This window comes from Aulonocara stuartgranti (assembly GCF_965226115.1).
Source record: "Aulonocara stuartgranti genome assembly, chromosome: 22".
In the NCBI taxonomy this organism is placed as follows: Eukaryota; Metazoa; Chordata; class Actinopteri; order Cichliformes; family Cichlidae; genus Aulonocara; species Aulonocara stuartgranti.
The window spans coordinates 25,248,546-25,268,177 of record NC_138957.1 but is presented as its reverse complement, the minus strand read 5'-3'; the positions used below and the strand labels follow the sequence as shown (position 1 = coordinate 25,268,177).

The following is a 19,632-nucleotide window of genomic DNA, read 5'->3' as shown; positions in this document are numbered from 1 at the left end:
ATAGAATAAACAGCATCACAATGATATATGGGAATATGACAGTAAATACTAAATATTAAACATTATTGTGCAGCACATAAGATCAACAGAACACAGTGTGCTTTGAGGTAGGAGCCAAAAAGGGTGTAGTTTGTGGGTGTGATCACCCGTGTGTACACCTGTGAGCATGGACGTGCTTGTTTTTTGTTTTTTTAAAAGGTTCCTTCATGTAATAATCTGCTAGAGGGTGTGGGGGGGCCACAGCCCCGTCCTCCAGGGCGTGAAGCAGGTATGGAGGAGATCAAAACTCCAGACATCCAGAGGCCCCCAGAACACAAGAGACCAAGGAAGACCAACAGAGGGGCAGCCGCGCCACTGTCCCGGAAAGAGCTGAGGAGAGTCCCAGATGAGGGCTCACTCAGCAGCCGCGGAGCAGAAGCCAGGGGGAGTTGCAGTGACGCGCCCGTGAGCTCCGCCGGCAGCCAGCTGCGCCTGAGTGACCGAGCCCCAGGCCGAGAGGCCGGGGGCACCCCACCTCCGAAGTGGCCCGAGCGAGCCCCAGGCTCCAGGCCCCGATAAGCGGCCGCCAAGGAGTGAGCCGGTGTGTACCTGGACGCCCATCCCCGGACACAAAGAACCACCAACGCACCGATGTCTGAGGGGGTCCGCCACTGGCAGGGGAAGTGGTGGTAGGGGGAGATAGGCCTCCAAACCTTGGAGGGCCTGAGATGTCCCCAGAGAGGTGGCGCCTGACACCCAACCTGACATATAGACACAGACATACAGGCACACACAGATACAAACATCCATTCCCACCCTCATGCTCTCATATGCACTTACTCCACACTCAACCAACGTGGAGACAGACATAAAGAGACGTTGTACACACGATCACACTCCCCAAGCGTACTCTACAAACCGGGTCTAGGTGCCCCCGCCCCTGGAGGGGGGAACTGCACCCAGACCCAGGTGGTGTTACCCTTTTCCCTGCGGTGGGGGGAGGCAGACCGCCCCGACTCCGCAGCAGCAGGAAGGCTCCACACTCCAGACCGCAGTCGGACGGCCAACTCCTCCTCCTAGTCCTAGCCCCCCTGCTCCAGCAGGTCGCAGAGAACGGGGGTGAGAGAAGACTCCAAACCTCCCTCCACCCGCTCATTGTAGTGTTGATACATGTGTGTTCTAAGGTGCATTTAAAACCCAGGAGGGCATGGAGCTACCTGCCAGAGAGCAGCAGGTAAGTTTTTGATTGTAAAATGAAGTATCTCAAATAAAAAACCCAAAGTTAAACAAAGTATGACAGCAGCCGAGAGCATTAAAAAGCACAGCAAACAGAGAGCATAGTAACGTTTTTAATAATGATTTCTATACAAAAATTCCTTTGATACAGATCATTTCTGAGCAGATCAGAATTCCCTTCTCAGTATAAAAAACAAAAACAAAAATTCAGCTTTTATAACATATAGACAGTGACTGGATGTTCCAGTTTGGAGTCCTTAATACATCTCTGCATTCCTTTTATTCTCTTTGTCTTATTAAACAGACTTCCTTTTTCAGCTTAGAGTCCTCTGAGTAAAATGCCCCCCTCTCTCAAACACACACCTACCTCTGTATATCTCAGTTTCCTTTCTCCTTTCAGAATGATTTTGCTGTCTTTATTTTACATTTCATAGTCCTTGAGATATGAAATCAGCTATCCCTGCAGATTAGTTCTTTGGATGTTTTTCCCTCTACTTCTTTGCCGTGAATAATTTCCACTTCTTGCCAGAGGTTCTATTAGCACCCTGAATGTTGCTTCATTCAGTTCATTGGACTTTGATCCAAGACCACCTGGCCATTTCGAAAAACAAGGCAGGTGCAGGAGATCTTAGTGTCTTAATATTTGGTCAGTCTTTCCCCATTTTTAATACATTTGCAGTCTGTTTATTTCCTATACCTGAAATTTTAAAAACAAATAAGACACAACATATATATAGTTTGGTGTGCATAGATGTTTATAAAGTGCAAATAGTATTTGGTAAAAAAAAAGAAAAGAAAAAAAAAAGCTTTATAATGTGAGCGCCCTTTTTGTTTAGGACTTAATCCAGAATATGTAAGTCCACCTCTGGAAACAGTTCACTTTCATCTACATTTCAAATGCCTCCACTCCTATTCCTTTTCCCCTCAGCAGCTCGATAAAAATGCCTCAGTCACCCTGCAGGGGGCAGTGTTTCTGTTAAGCGTTTACTTTTCATCCACTACAAAGATTTCTTCAGGGATTTTCTCCTCTGAGTCAGAGCAATCTGACAGCTTGTCCAGGTACTCCATGCCATTGAAGCGCTCAGCAACACAATGGGCGGTGAGACGGGCCTCCGGGTCGTGGTCCCAGCAGTCCTCAATGGAGGCACACAACATCTGGATGCCCTGCATGAGGAGAACAGGCTCACAGTTAGTCAATATAATTGACTTTGGGGCAATGCAACTTAACTCAAACTGAAGCTATGAATGTGCATTTATGCATTTTCAACTGTGTGTTTATCCATATGCACCTCTGTATCAGTACTTTTATAAAGGACTTTTGATGCATTTCTATTGGAGAAACTAGCATTGAGAGTTATTCTTTCTGAAGGACCATTTTGCAAGGAGAATAATATGCAATTCTTTGAACATAAATGTTGCAGCTGCTTCATCTTGTGTACAGCTTCACTTTAAAATATGGAGACACTAGGTGCCACCAGTAGCTAGACACAGAGCTCATTTTAATGTTGTAGATATCACAACAATCCTATTTAAAGAAGAGCAAAACAAAGCGAGAGACAGTGTGTGACAATGCGCTGTGGCAGCTTGAATGGATGAATCTTTTGATTGTGACATACATAGTAAAGCATAAATAAATAAGCTGTGCAGAAGGGAGACTGTTTTAAACCCTCTTGCATTCTACTTTTATTTTCTACATAGCGAACTGCTGAGTACAGCAGCATGAATGTCCTCCAGGAGACACACTGAAAATTTGTGCAGCTATCTCCAAATCTAAACAACACTGTCTCGTTCTTTATGACAGTTTCCCTTTGTTTGGAACAACTATAAACACTTCTGATTTAAAACTTGGCTGCCAATGTGGAAAATAAAGTTTATTTATGGTTTTTTTTTTTGTATCTTAGAGAATTTATTGATCCCCTACTATGATTTATTCGTTAACATGGCCACTTTAAGTTTTCTTCGTAGGAAAAGAAACTATATTAACATTTTAAAATAGTAAAAATATAAAATGTGAAAGGGGCCACATTCATGAGTAGGTCATAGTTTGCATATACAGACTTTTAACCATGTAAACTTTGCAAACCCTAGTTTAAACACAGTGTGGATATTGCAAGGGACAGCCTGCGTCAGTAATGTTCTCACTATTGGAATTAGGTGAGGGTGAGCAGAGAATGGACACAGTGAATACATCACACCATTACCTGCACTGTTCTCACAGCAGTGTGAAGGATCTGGAATACTGAAGACTGTTTAAAGTAGGTGTTCCATTCTCATTTCTGTGTTTGGCCCGTAGTGATTAATCCCAAATAATCAATGTTATTTTTTTATATTTTATGTTTGCTGTGCTTTGTTTTTAATATCAGCTGACAAATCTGTTAAAACACAGATTTTGTGGTTACAAACGAGGCATTTATAAATTTCATTTCTTACCGAGTGGTTGGTCCAGCTGTTGGGGATCTCAGGTCTTCCTCTGTCCCTGAGGACGCTGTCCTTCATGCTCTCTACACACGGGTGTTCTCTCAGGTTTCCAAACGGTGGCTCGTATGCTTTCACGTCTGCATGTGAACACACAGAAACAACAGGTGGGTTCAGAGAATTAGCCTGTGCACAGCTCAAGATGGTAAGTTTAGGCTTTTACACCTGCCGGGAGCAGGGCAAAACAACTTTGAAACAGATCACATCTGACAGATGAAGTTCTGTGGAATAGAGAGAAAGATCAGATGGAGGTGCCCCACAGCACACACATCAATAACACCTCTCAAAGGATTCACTGTGCGCTCTAAATTGAAACTGTAGGATGCAAACTTTAAATAGCACTGAAGCGGCACAAACAACTGAAGAACCCTAAGCTGTTGATAGAGGGGCCATGGGCGAGATTTTCTGAAGAGAAACACTATCGTCACATTTTTAGCCTTACTGTCGATGAGTTTAAAGAAACCTCAGCAACAATGCTCTGGCTTTGTGTCAGCTCTCTTACACAACAATTCCAGAGTGCTTGTCAAAGGCCACTTACCAGTTGTGTTTACTTAGGGCAAAATTTCAAAGCAGGTCTGCAGGAAACAGCCTGAGAGCTATGAGTCAACAGTTTCCGAAAAAAATATATCGTATGAATTCCAATTCCTCTTTGTTTGAAGTTTGGATTCCTCAGCCGCAACACTGAATTACACTGAAGTTAAAACCTAGCTCAAGCTAATTATCAGTCATTAAAAGATGGACTAGCAAAATTAACAGATTTTATAATGGATACAAAATCAGACTGAGAGAATAAAGTGAAAAAGAGATGCATATTAATAAACTATATAACAAAGTCACTGTGGAGTCTGACTGTGATCCCTGGCATACGTGGCAAATAGTTGTCAGAATTAAAACAGTTTCTACTTTTCTCACCTACAAAGACAGAGTCGTCGTTAAAAACAACGAACACATTTTACAATGCATCCTGGCTGTGTGAAAGTTACAATGTACTATTAAACAACAGTGGAAAATTCTTGTAAATACTCAGGAAGTTTCAAAAGAATAATTTTGAACAGGAACAAAAAACTGATGACCAGCAGCGATAACATGGGCAAGTATGGCTGCCCGTGAAACTGTCTGACGAGTGTTTATTTATGATGTGACTGCTGATAGAAGCAGCAGAATGAAGTGTATAGGGCTGCACTCTCTGCTTAGACTCAGAAAAATGTTGCAAAACTAAGCAGAGAGCAATTTGAGTTTAGATGGATAATGATCCAAAGCACACTGCAACAGTAACCCAAGAATTTCTCAAGGAAAGAAACAGGATATTCCTCAAGGGTCAAGTCAGTCACCTGATCTCAACCCAATGGAGCATGCTTTTCAGTTACTGAAGACCAGACCTAATGCAGAAAGACCCACAAACAAGCAGTAACTGGAAGCGGCTGCAGTAAAGATGTAGCAGAGCATCTCAAGGGAGGAAACGGAGCATTTGGTGATATCTGTGTTCTCTAGACGTCAGTCAGTCATTGACTACAACGGCTCCAGTCAATGCAATATTTTTGTTAGACTCCTTGCATTAAAGCTAAAGGTCTGCACAGTTTGATGTAAAAACCACTGTGGGGGTGGCATGCAGAGGCAAAATGACAAATGCGCGTCACGGTTCCCTTATGGACCCAAATATACTGTGGCTATATTTCTGTCAGTGATACTGCAGCTGCTGTTTAATGTCACACAGCTGAAATACAGAACAATGGCTTTTACAGGCCAGTAAGAATCTAGCAGAACCACTTTAATTTATACTTCATTGTAGCAGAGGCATTTTGTGGTATAAAAATATAGATATTTATACACACATACATATTTTCTAATAATAAAATAGAATACAATCCCTGTAATGAACTGCTGGCTATTAAATCTGTCACTGGAAACACAGAGATTTCAAATGTACTGAATAAAAAAAAAAAAAAAAAAAGCACAATGCAGATTTGTCCTGCATCTTCTCATGTAAATCTCAGAGTTTACGTAACAGTGCAGAACAAAGCTGTGTCAGCTGTCGGCGGGTTCTGAGGTTGCCTCTTCAGTCATAAGGCCAACATGTTGTTGCTGAGAGTAAAACAATATTTTGTATGTGAATTATTATGAAAAAAAGGTAAGAAATATATAAAAGCTGTTTGTAGCTTTTTAAAATAAACTACTGGAACACATAATCCTCACATAAGCATGTTGTTTGTACTGTTTGATGATCGTGATGACGTTTTATTTCTTTTTAAACACGTTAAAAAGAAAAGATCGCAGGGAGTTATGCAACCTACAGACAGGAATTGGAGGATTCTGGGACACAGACTACTGCAAAAAAAAAAAAAAAAAAGTTCTTTACAGTCTGGAACTCAACATTACTGCAAGCAAAGTACTTCTGGTTTGTTATTCAAGCTTAAACACAAACCCAGTCAACCATTTTTAAGAGAAAAGGAGACAGATGTTGTTTGTTTTGTTGTGACAGGTCCAGGGAGTGTATAACTGTGTTCTAGACAGCAAACCCACTTTGGAAAGTGTCAGCAAACATGCTCGTGTGCTCATCTCCAAACAATGCTTCTCGAGTATAGGACTTGTACTACTTCATAAACAAAGTGTGTATTCCAGGACAAACAGATTTGCCCAATCTGGCTCTAAAGGCGAAGATGTTTATTAAAGGTAAACCTTAAATTAAACTGCAGTGGCAGAAGAGGCTTCTGAAAGCACAATACAGTGCGAGTGAGGACTGCTGGGGTTTGCAAAAGTCACACATTGCACACTGACAAGATTTCCTCCAAAGCTATTTAACAACTTCAGCACAGTAACAATGAGGAACTTACACTATATGTCCGACAGCTGACATGTAGTGATGTGGATTTTGCAATGCTAGCACATATTTCCTCCTTAATGTCTATTTTCCAGCCCACTTGTCCGCCATGGCAGTCGAAAGTGTATGTGCATATGCAGCCAAGAGAAATGTAGTCATTTTTCTTTCCTACTGCAAACAAGGAAAAACTCTTGATGAATGGCATCGTTTTGAAGCTTTGTAATTTACATCCGTCACACTGCACTTTTGTTCTCGTAGATTGACCACCTGCTCCCCTACGCACATCCCAAACTCACCAGTCTTAGTTGGCATACTGAAATACTAACCTCACACAGGTCTGCTTAGAAATCAGTCAGCACAAGCATTTCACATTTTGTTTGATAGTCTTTCTCTCCTGCCCTTCCAAGTGAACAATTTTGTCTAATTATAGCTTAAATAAAATATAAACACTGAAAATAAGAAGAGAAATCCTGTCACCTAAACACATAAATAATACAGCAAAAGCGATCCAAACAGTTTCCCCATGTATTTGGAAATAAATTAGTAATGTGATCGCAACAACTGTGTCAGCTTCCCCAAGTCTGTCTGAGTCTGGAACAACAGCTTGACTAATCTACTCCCAGCCGCTGCTGGTTTTCATTAGTTTGCGGTGGCTCCAACACTTGTTTTCTGTTGTTAAACTCAAGCATTACAGATGTATGCATGAACATTACTCATTAGCAGAGCTTAATTTTAGGGCATATGGCACCGACTTGCCCTGGAAGCTTACCCTACCATTAACTGCAGCTGATACATTCCCTAACCATCGACTAACCCCATTAAGTAAAACCAAAAAAATATTTTAGCCCGCTTTGTATGCAGCTTCAGGGAACGGAAATTGGCTGCACGTATTTTGACCCTATTTCATCCTCAATCAAGTCTAAAATTTGTTCCTAAATGCGCGTTGTGGCAGCCCCCCCACCACACGCATTAGACCCTCCAGTTCTGAAGGGTTTGATGGTCTGACATCTGGAGAGCAGCTGCCCTAACCTTTCCTCCTCTCCAGTCAAGCTCAACCTCTCCCCTCAGGGAATGGAGGCATTTTTTTTTCGTCTGCAGCTCCACATTCGACACCACTCCGCTATTATCCTCCTACTTTGCCCCACCCGCTCGAGGAACGCCCTCACAATCTTTCCAAGACCTAAATCTGGACCAGCTAAATTATACAGCAGAGGCATTTTAAGGAACAGACACTCAGATAAAAAGATCTGAGCCTGGAATCTGACTTTTCCTTCTCTTGGAGGTGTGCTGATCTCTCCGTTTCCCCCCTTGCTCTAACCCTTCCCTCAGTCTTGGAAGATAAAGAAGGTAAAGTGATGGTTTGTGCCTGGCTGGCTGTCGACAGACAGTTTTTTTCCTCTTGTCTGGCAGATCTCAGATCAGACCACGGCCTCAGGAGCCGTGACAGAGCAGCCCTGTGCCTGCCTGCAGTGATCAGACATCTTCCTTACATTCACACAGGCAGGTGGCACCAGAGACAAGAGGAAAAAGCAGGGCATCACCCTAGTCATTATACTGATGCCCTGGGATGTGTCACTCTGAATTTATGAGTGTGGGTTCACATCTGCTCATATTTTGTCTCAGGAAGGTAAGATCTCAGGGAGTCATAAGTGACTCACCGACCTCCAGGGAAAACGTGGCAACTTCATAGTAAAAAAACAGCAGCAGGAAAGCAAGCAACTCTTGAGTGTACTTTGTAAACACATCAGCTTTGCTCTCATGCTGCTCTGCTCCAGAATCAATACCAGATCTCAGCCAGCACACTATCTGCAAGGAGATTTTTAGCTGCCAGTAAGGGAAAACCAAATTACACCATCTCATTTGTGCAGCTTATTCTTTCCACCTTTCTCATCGTCTATCAAGGTGAGAGCTTAGCTTTGTTTGTACAGTGATTTAATCTCTGAACAGGAAAACGTCTCCTTCAGTTTCAGTCCTGATGAACTACAGACCTCACCCTTTTACACTTCTCCAAGAAATGCCAAGTCTGAAAAATGGGGACAGAGATATGTGAAACACAGGAAAATGTGAACTAACCGATTGGCTTCTATCTTTAGTCTAGAGGTGGGACGGGAACCTTGCGCTTCCTTTCCCGAGTAAATTTACACTGGCCTGTCCTGTCTTGTCTGTGCCTGCATGAGTAAAGCTTCACGGCTGCCTATGGTGTGTTGCACTGCAGTGGGAGACTAATTAACTGCTGCCTCACCTACCTGTGTCTCAGAAGAAAGAGACTGAGAGAGACGGGAGGAAAAAATGTAGCGTAACTGAGTTGAAAGTGCCAGATTTAGAAACAGGGAATGGTCGAGTGTATCTGGGCAGGACAAAAATGTGTTTTGGCATAACGTTTAATTCTGTATACAGTGTTTAGGTTAGCTAAACCTAAACTAATGCAAAGTAAGGGAATGAAGGACTTAATCTGACATGCATGTAACGGATGGAGGGAAACGCAGGATAAACAAATGAAGATGTTGTTCGCGCAGATTTCCTGAAATCCCTCAAGAGGAAACCAAATGAAGCCAGAGTGAACCTGGATCTGTTTAGTGCATCTTTACTCATCTCTATATACTGCCTGTCCTGATCTCAAGAGACATTAACCACTAAATGTCCTAATATAAACCACACTTGCAAAGTTAAAATCTCTCTAAAAAAAACCTGCGTCTTGGGACTGCGCTCTTTGCAAAGCAGGAAATACTCTGTTTTCTTTTCAAATGTGTACCCACAGGGCACTCACGTTGTTGCAGTTTGGAAGGAAAAGCAAGAGGAATTGTGGGTCACTTGCTCATGTTTTTGCTTCAGAGGACTCATGGGCAGAATAACTGCACGATACACTTCAAGGAAGCCCCCTGGGGAGGGAGGGGAGGGAGGTTAGTGGGGGCAAAACAGGAAAACTCAGAAGCAGAAGTGTTCATGCCCAAACCCGGCATTCAACCACTGCTGTGACACAATGGAGACAGGAGCAGTCTCAGAAACAAACAGGACCACAGAGACACAAAAGGAAGCAAAAACAAATAACCTTCTGTCGACATGAAATACTGCACTGTACTGGCTTCAGATAATCAACCACTTCTATTATTTGCACATACCTCGACCTTGTTTTGCTGCAGAGTGACAAACACGAGTAACGGTACATTAGTAAAGTGAAGGCTGATCCTTGAGGCTTCTACAAGATGGATTGTGGCTTTGACACTTTTAGATTTTCTTCCCACCATGACTAATGGGTCAACGAATGCTCACACATAAGTCCTGTCACACAGCTAATAAGTGAACTCACAGTGGAGTTGGTCACTTGGTGCTTGTATTGCTCAGAGGTCAAACAAGCTTTTACAGTATTTCTGAGGATATTTACACAGCCTCTAAAGGGAATTTCATCAATCAGTGCTTCTATTGGTTTCCTATACTTGCAGTGACCCGAGCTAATTTACCAACGAAATTGATGGTTATCTCCGCAAAGGTTAGAGGGAGTGTTAAACGTGTGTAGAGTACACTACGTTGATAGTCAGGAAGACAGAATATTGGGTTTAAAACAAGTACTGAGAAAACGTGACAGAAAATAACAAGTGAGATGTAAAGTGTCAAATAGTACGCTCGCATTTAGTACATAAACAAGAGTGAAAAAGTTATTTTTTCTCTAAATGTTGAACTATTCTCAAGTAGCCTGTGTTTCAGGAACTAGATGCATAGCATAGAGCCTTTCTTCTGCATTTCCTGTGTGATATGGTTAAACCGACTCTGGCAAGAAACCAATGCTTTTTTCTCACCGACATCTTAAGTATTCCTCTCAAAACACACATTAAAGCTAAACTCTATTTACATAATCATTCACTGATGTTCTATATCATCAATAATTAATTTTACGGCTAAATCATCAGTTTATGTAAGGTTGTTTAATCTATTCAAAACATTTGGATAAAGCCAGTGCAGGCTTTTCATAACTCGTGTTCAGACTTCATTTTATTGACGGTGGGGAAAAAGTCATCTCTCCTTTCAAAAAAAAAAAAGCAGGACTAAGAGCCATCATGTGCTACTGGATTACTGGAAGAGTCCTTTTTGACCAGGATATGTCCTTCAGCGTGCACAGTAAACAAATATGTACTGTTGCTTTCTTTCATCTGTGCAATATCACTAAAACTACAAACATCCTGTCTCAGAGTAATGGTAAAAAAATAAAAAACAGTTCATGCATTTTTAACTTCTAGGCTGGACTATGGTAATTCATCATTATCAGGCTGATCTAAAAGCTCCCTGAAAAGCCTTCAGTTGATGCAGCGAGAGTAGACCATATTTCTTTCATATTAGCTTGTCTTCATTGGCTCTCTGTTTAATCCAGAATTAAATTTAAAATCCTTCTCCTCACATACTTCAATAATCAGTCCCTGTTACATCTTAAAGATCTCATACCATCATATTATCCTAATAGAGGACTTCACTCTCAGACTGCCGGCCTACGTGAGTTCTTAGGAAGTTTAAAAGTAGAACGGGAGGGAGAGCCTTCAGCTATCAGGCCCCTTTCCTGTGGAGCCAGCTTCTAGTTGGAGCTATATCAAATGACCTTGAACCGTCCCTCAGTTAAGGTGCCATAGGCTCAGGCTGCTGGGGGAAGGCTTCACATTATGCACACTGCACGTCCTCTCCACTCCCCACGTGTTTATGGATCATTGTGGCATGTTGCTATCGCTTCTTTTGTGCTGTGTTCCGTCTCCCTGCACACCCCTTTTTGCTTTTCGTTTCCCCCCCTCAGCAACAAACAATAAACAACATTGGCATTTCTTTGGGAATTTTAACTGAAGCGATCGTTCTACAGCACAGCGTGTTAACTGATTAACATAGAGCATAGAAGGACTTCATGATCTCACCTCCGACTGCACTACACCTTGAGATGATCTCCCACAGTACGAGAGCCATGGAATAAACATCTGCTTGTTTGAAAGACTCAATGTTTTCTAGGTTGATTCTGGACTCCAACACCTCGGGGGCCATGTACCTGGCAGTGCCCACCTGTGGAAATACAAATAGAGAGCGACACAGATTAATAATCGTCTTTGACCGTAGTTGCAAATGCACAATATTGTTATGCACGATTTAAATATAGAGGTACATCTAAGGGAAGGTGGCGAACCACTTTTTTTTATCTGCTAAAACAGCAATCGTTTTGTTGAAAACTGCTCGTTAAACAGTAGCTGCATTAATCGAGCGACAGGTAGTGATTTTGTCCTGTGTGCTCTAAGAGATCAAATCACATTTATCTACATGAGAAAAAAAGTTGATGTAGAAAATAATTAGAAAAAAAGGGCACCACTGAGCTCATCAAAACCTTGCTTGTCTTCACATAATTACCATCCTTGAAAATGTGTCCACTGGAGCTTCCTCCTAATGCATTAGGGGCATCACAGTGCATTAGGTGTGCTGTGTGGCAAAGGGTGAGCCCTTTTCATAACAAGCCATTTTCATAACAGAGTGTAAATTGTCTCTGGCCTATTACGTCTTTGTAATGAGTCCATTAAGAATCAATCAAGCCTGTTTGTCTTGTGACTATGATAAAACAACAACAACAACCCAAGAGCACTTACAGCAGTATTTCTATCAGTATTATCCTTCTGGGGACAAGATGGAGTGAGTGCCATATATACACACACAATGTCCTGAAGTTGTGAGGGTAAGAAAATGAAAGGTTTGATATATAGCTTGGCTCTTTTCAAAGTCTGACAAATATCCCAGAAGAATTATACGACAGGGCTTAGAGTGGTTTGTGTTTGGGGCACTGGCAAAGTTGATGATGTCTGAAGTGATTGACAGCCAAGTGAAAACAATCGATCGCCCAAAATTTAGTCTTAGGTAAGCCTTACCTGCCCACTGTTGGCCAGCTCATCCACAGACAGAGAGTTGTCCAGCCGAAGCGCAAGGCCAAAATCACACAGGCAGCAGGTCAAGTCATTTTTCACCAGTATGTTGGAGCTCTTAATGTCCCTGTGCGCGATAGGCACCTTGGAGCGACCGCAGGGGGTGCGGTCGCTGTGAAGGTGTGCCACTCCACGGGCTAGCGAACCTCCGAGCAGCCACAGGTCATGCAAGCTGATAATATTATGAGTCAGGTACTCCTGGAGATTCCCTCGTGGATGATAAGCTGTGATCAGCCAGTACTGTCTCGGCTCCTTCCTCTCCTCTGCTGTCAGGAAGTGAAGCACATTCTCATGCCTCAAATCCGCATCTGAGAAAATGTCCTTCTCGTTCTTCCAGGATGGATACTCCTCGTGTGAGAAAATTTTAATTGCTACAGTCTCAAAGCCCTGCTCCACGCTAACAGAGGAGCCCTGCTTCAGCTTGGCTTTGTAAACTTCTGCAAAGCGCCCTTTTCCAACCTGCACGTCCAGCTCGATGGGCAGCAGCTCAGTGTTGTGATTGAGGCTGTTGGCGTGCGTGGAGCTGCTGTCTTCTTCTATAATGACGAGTGGGTCGATTTCCAGCAGAGAATCTTTCTTGTGTCCGCAGTGGCCACTGCGCTGGCGGCACACACGGTAAAAGTAGAAGAAAGTGATGACCACGGTAGCCATAACCAGGAGAGGCACCAGGCTTACTAAGATAACAGCCATCACCTGTGGTTCCGTGGGCCCTAAAGGTCAAAGAATCAGCACGTGTTAATGAAGATAGTGTGAGGTTAAGATGCAGAACAGACAACCAGTTTAAAAGTCACTTTAAATCTGTGAGAGTAGTAACTGTGTTTCTTTTTTCTTTTTTTTAAAAACTACAACACCCACAATATGAAGACATAAAACACTAAATTACTTTGTGGCAGATTGTATCAGCACTTAGCTACAAGTAAAGTAATCAGAAGACAAGAGAAACCCGACGCTTCTTTGAGGAATGTTTATCAGGATCAGAGCTAAAGTTAGATTCTCAGCCACAAATGTAAACTGCTCCAAACCCTGACCCAGTCAAGCACGATCTCATGTCTGATTCTTATAATTTGGGAGGTGGTGTGTCTGGTAGCTGCTTTGGTTTTGGCAAACAGTGAGAGTTTATGCTTGTGCTGTGTTTATAGTCCAGTTTTTAAAGCTGCAGCAATAGAAGAAGATCTATAAAAAGTAGATCACCAGACATAAAACACTAAACAAGAAAACCTCAAATGGTCCCCAGTATGAAGCGCTCTAAATTTAGTCATTTATAAGTTGTGTTGCTAAAGCAAATGCCACACTTTATTTAGCTGTCTAGCTTACATTTGAGTTGCATAACACGTGTAGGCAAGAGTATCACGTGTGCATTATTTTTCAAGAAATACCTGGCAAACAATTTTAGGAGCAAGTGTAAATGCGCGGAGCAGAGTCAGGCATCTAACCGACAGCTGAGTTGAGCCCTCGACTTCTCTCTAATTTTTTTTTTTTTCTGAACAGGAAACCACATGTCTGAAATCCTCTACAGGGCCTCAGACAGACTGTTTGTTTTGATTTTTGTGGAGTGAGAAGCTATTTCTCACAACAAACCTGTCACTGTGCCTCCAAACTCCTCCGGGCTTTAGACAAAATCCTTACTTGTTGTGTGAATTATTGAAAGTGCAGAAGTAATGCTACATTTAAGGTCTGGAGATGCTGTGAAAAACCGTGTTATTGAGAATTATCTTTAAGTTCAAAGTGTGAAATACTGCATACACAAGGGTAGAATCTTTAGAGGGAAAAAGGCTTTAAGAAATACTCTTGCTGGTGGGAAGTAGATCCATACTACTCACATACCTGCCTGTTAAATATGATGCTTCAGATATGCTTAGCTTAGCATAACATAACGACTGGAAACCATCGAAAACAGTGGTACCTATCATCTTAAATAAAGCTTTAAAGTTGTACTTGTTTATTTGTTTACACACCATTCAGTCACAGCATTAAACCCACTGACAGGTGAAGTGAATAACATTGATCGTCTTGTTACGTCTTGTTCGATTCTGGCATTCACATGGGTGTTACTCTGACAAACCACCCGCTCACATTCAATATAACAACTGACGTACCTTGTTTTCACTCAAGCTAGGTCTCATTTCGTAACATTGCCGTTCCCAGTAGGCTTTGTTAATGTGTTTCTGATAATAGGGTGGGAAATACCATTAGCTTGCTTCTCAAGGCAGCTGTATACCAGTATGAAGAGAGGGAAAACTGCAAGCAAAAGCTGAATCGTTAAATGGTGCTTTGTTCAACAGGTTCAAATTGGCATTATTGCCCTGTTGTTCAAGCTCATCTGCAGTGCCTTTACTACAGAACTTACCCACTTTAGTCACTGAGAACTTCCAAAGAGCACACAGACATTCCCAACAGTGAGAAAATATGTTTCCATGACGTGCTTTGCTCCGCGCAGATGCTTTCAATTTGGCTTTCGGTGCAGAGCCAGGTCTCGGAAATGTACCTTAGTGTTATTACTGCCGGGACACCGTAGTCAAAATACATCTTATTCCAGGGCCAATGTTGTAACTGGAGTCTAGAAGCCAGTGTCTACATGATCTCCTAAAGCTGTTTGCAATTATGCATCTGGAGAGCATCCCAGTGCACACATGTTGGCACTCATGCACGACAAACTGATAAAAAATTCTGACGTTATCATGTTATCCTCACAAATGAAAGAATAAATACTTCCACTTCTAAGATGTTAAATGAATCTTCCTCCACTTTAAAAAGAAATGAAAGATAGAGGGAGTAAAACTTAAAAATCAGATCAAATAACTGGTGTGCAATATGTAAGGTATGACTCTCCCAGTGATGAACTCTGAAAACTATTTCCAGGCAGGGGTGTAGCACAGAACTCTGAGCCCCACTCAAAAGCACTCTCTGCAGGAACCCTTCCTTTCTCATATCGCTCATCCATCATTGTGTGTGTGTGTTTTTTTAAATAGATAATTGAGCCAACAACTTTACAAGAACCTGTAGGGGTCCTTAGAGTACCACTTACGTCCATAACGCTGCACATATTAAAATGGACACACACTTCTTAGCGTGCTGTCGTCTACAATAACTTGAACATCTAGAATTGAATGTTCATGATTCTAATGTCATAAAGACATTTGAAATACCAACCCTATAGTTTTCTAACACTTACATTAAGAAAATGCCGAGACTACTATGCTGCATAATAAAGACCGTTGTATTACGAACATGTTTTTTCCACCCACCCCAAAGAAAATGTTTTCTTAACATCCTGCGTAATTATAAGAAATCTCTCTTCATCCTCCCCCCCTGCTCTCTTCACTTCCTCTATCACATCTTCTTCCTCACTATCTGCCACACAGACTTCTAGAAGAATGATGCGTGCAGGATTGATATGAGCCTCTAAACCTGCTCACAGCCAAACACCGTTTTCAGCCTGTGCGGTGCTAAGGGCACATCAGGCGTCAAACCAGGTCATCAGGGCACACCAAAATAACTTGAAGCTTATTTGTGTTTACAAAACCAACACTATAATTACACTATAATAACACTATATTACAATAATATGAGTCATAGTGATTTTCTTGTCTTGTTCCTTTGATGTTATCAAAGACAAACAGAGATGTCATGTGGTTACTCTCGGCTGCTCCCTTGTCACAGTGGGTCGCTGTTTAATTTGGCAGAGTGTTTGCAGTGGATTCCTAATGCAATCCCACAAGGGATGTTTTATTGGCTGGAATTTAAACAGAGACATTTGGCTTGCAAAACTAATGTGTAAACCACTACTCTAAGGAGCAAACACCATGCATGACATAATAATGTTTACACTGTTTGTCGATGTGCTGCCTGACACTGTTTCATTATAACTAGCAAAATAAGTTTGTTTTTTTCCCTTGTGTCGCATCATTTGGAAATGAACCTGCTGCTGCTCAATCGCTCTGGCTCTTTCTGTAATTCAAGGCCGTGGGTTTCATGGTGATAAGCTGTGCTAGGTCTTTTTGGTAGCTATATTGTCACTTAACAGCTGCTGAGAGCTAAACTTTTCTCGACTGGTTAGTTGTGCTCTACTCTCCTTTCTTTTTAAAATAATTTTTTGTAACAGCTGTCTTCCCTCGGTTTGCTTATTTGACCCTCACCTTTCTTGCTATCGATCCTTTGATTTTTGCTTTCTTGGTGAAAAACATGACTCAGTGCACATTATCACCTAGTTAGAGTAAAAATTAACTGTGGTGCAGAATTAAGTTCAGAGCATTTTTCCTCACTTCTAACGAATAAAAGGGGCATCAGAGAGCCTCCGTGTTTATTTGGAATCAAAGTTCAGACACCCACCGAAATGTAGTTATGACACCAATTACTTAGTCATATAATGTCCCTGTTTCCAGCTGCAGCTCTGAAGAGGCTTTAGCCTGCTTTAGTTAATTGTTTGGGTTTTACAGCTTGCAATTTGACCATTTTGGCTTAATTTCACTCTTATCAAACCAATTTCCATTCAGAGCGCTCAGCTATATTCAAAAGGCTCTAAAAATCTACTGCATGGACTTATGTACCAGTGTTGCTAGACTGACAAATTTGCAGCTATTTGTTGCGCATAGTTTAGCATTTAACAATAAAAGATTCAAATATAGCAAAAACAAGTTAAATATTAATAGTGAACTGTCTTCTACCACATTTATTTCATACATTTTGACAAATTGCCAATTTAACTTACTTGGGTCAAAAAAGACGCGCTCATTGCATTCATCCTCAGAGCACGAACAGATGAAGAACTTTGAGCCCATGCCACTCAGCTCTTTCATTTCACACTCGCTGTTGTTGTAGTCCTTTAAGACTAAGCCGTACAGTTTTTCAGCTGGGTTGTGGCACACTGTATCAAAGGTGACGTTGCCAGCTTTCTTCCTCCTGAGAAAGAGAAGGCGGATAAACACTTTTTACCAGTCAAGTTTGAGTTCGGGTATTCACTACCTGCTTTTCAAAGATTTGTAACAAAGAGATGATGGCAGACCTACACTATTGTGCGAAAGTCTCAAGTCACCCCTGATTTCTTTATATTTTGCTAGGAAAATGCTAAACAGCTTCAGCGATTTATTGAAATGTGGAGGCCAATCCATGACTGATAGTGTTCCATTGTGCGTTTTTCTGTCGGTATGTTTTTACTGCATCAAATTAGACAAGATCTTCTACTCACTAGCTGAAACACAGCCCCACACCATGATGGCACCTCCACTGTTTTACAGATGGCTTTAGACACTCACTGTTGTACCTCTCTCCTGACCTTCTCCTTACATATTGACAACAATTTCAAACAAAAATGTCAAATTTTGATTTATCTCTCCAGAAGACACGAAAGGCTTCTTTGCAGCGGTCCTTCCACTGAGACCATTTCTTTGCCTCTGATGATGCCCACATCTTTCCAGTTGCACAGCAGGTCATTACAGGATCTTTTCCTATCTCTTAAGAACGTAACTTTTAGATACTGTTCATCTAAATCTAGCTTTTGGCCTGTCACTTCTAATTTTATCCACCATGTGCTCAGTTTCCTCAATTTTTTTATTTTTACAGACACACTGCTCAACATGCTGTGATTGGTCAAGCTTTCAGCTGACATCTCTTTTTAGAAATCACTTGATGATGCAAAAATATTATTTTATTCCTGTCAAACTGTTATGTTTGGTGTTTTTCTTACATTTGGTTAAAGGAAAGAAAACAAATTGTATGTTTGTCGACTGCTAGTACTACAAAGTACTTTCTTCTCGCTCTCTGCTCCCTTTCGGGGTTGCCACAGTGGATCATCAGCCTCCATCTCAACCTATCTTCTTCTGCTACACCAACCCTCTGCATGTCCTCCTTTACTACATAAATCTTATCTACAGTCTTCCTGTTTTCCTCCTGCCTGGCAGGTCCACATTGAAGACCTTTTTCCCAATATTCTCTGGGAATTCTCTGTTCTCTGCACACGTCGAAACCATCTAAACCTTGCCTTTGAAACCACTCGACCCGAGCTGTCCTCTAATGTACTCAATTCTAATTTTATCCGTCGTGGTCACACCCATGGAAAGTCTTAACATCATCAGCTTGGCCTCCTGTCTTTTAGTCAGTGCCACCATCTATAAACCATACATATGCCAGGTCTCATATATAAACCATTCTTTTCACTCTTGCTGCTACCCTTGTGTCACAAATCATCCCTAATACATGTCTCCACCTACTCTATCAAACCTGCACTCTCTTCTTCACCTGTCTTGTGCACTGTCTATTGCTTTAGATGGTTGAGGTATTTAAACTCATATTTCCTTGCACTTTTTACCTTGCACTCATGTAAAAGTTCTTATGTATAGACACAACACCGGTTCATCCCTTTCTGTTAGGCGCCTTTTTTGTGCTTGATTGATTTATAGATAAGTGTTAAATGACTTAAACAACAACCCAAGCACAAAATAAAATCCTCTGAAAATGTTCAGGCACAAGCGCTGAACTGAAGATCAATGAAAAGCAGCTTATGTCCAAAGAAAAGCTCTGTAAGTCTGGAGAACTACTACTCAGGAACACTTGAGTATAACAAAGTTTGGCTTCTTGGAAGCAACATATACAGAAATGAGAGGTGGATCAAGACTTTTGCACAGCCTTAATAATTAGGTACATAATGCAATGACAAACTTGTAGCTGTAAATGGCAATATTTTTATGTAATATACAATATACACACACACAAATGACTAAAACATTGAATTCAAAGTTCTAAGGATGGAGACTTAAATACAAACAACAGAAGAAAAAAATAAAAACTTGGCTCTGTACAAATCAGCATATTTACATTTGGAATTCCTGCTGAGCAGTGCTACCTGGGCGGTTATGAGAGACATTTTAAAGAGGTGCTGCTGTCCACGTGCCATTAGCTTTCTGCTAACCTCAGCTCATAACAAGCCCACTACACTGCGAGTATAATGAGAAACAGCAGCACTGCTTTAAGCTTTTAACACCAATACAAATCTGCTTCCTACTGCTTCTCACAATCAGAGTCAGATTTGATGCTGACGGGTGGTTAGGCGATCACGAGCTGTCATAATCGGGCCGGCTTTTTGGGCAAAATGCTGACGGAGAAAGTGAAAAAAGCAAAAGGTCACACAATGAAGGAGATTTTAGAGCTTCAGGAAGGAAACGACGGCTGATTTGATGAATAAATAAGTAGCCATTG

General features: G+C 41.6%; 1 protein-coding gene across 2 annotated transcripts in view; it reads right to left on the bottom strand.

Moving 5' to 3' along the window:
- Positions 1 to 1,314: 1,314 nt before the first annotated feature.
- Positions 1,315 to 19,632, bottom strand: part of tgfbr2a (transforming growth factor beta receptor 2a) — a 30,851-nt gene continuing 12,533 nt past the window's right edge. For both annotated transcript variants that reach the window (XM_082522309.1, XM_082522308.1), the window contains exons 3-7: positions 17,150 to 17,340; positions 12,388 to 13,151; positions 11,398 to 11,539; positions 3,646 to 3,770; positions 1,315 to 2,379 (exon numbers count right to left, since the gene is read on the bottom strand). In XM_082522309.1, coding sequence (XP_082378435.1) covers positions 2,200 to 2,379; positions 3,646 to 3,770; positions 11,398 to 11,539; positions 12,388 to 13,151; positions 17,150 to 17,340 — 1,402 coding nt within the window. In that variant the 3' untranslated portion in view covers positions 1,315 to 2,199. The remainder of the gene's footprint in view (positions 2,380 to 3,645; positions 3,771 to 11,397; positions 11,540 to 12,387; positions 13,152 to 17,149; positions 17,341 to 19,632) is intronic.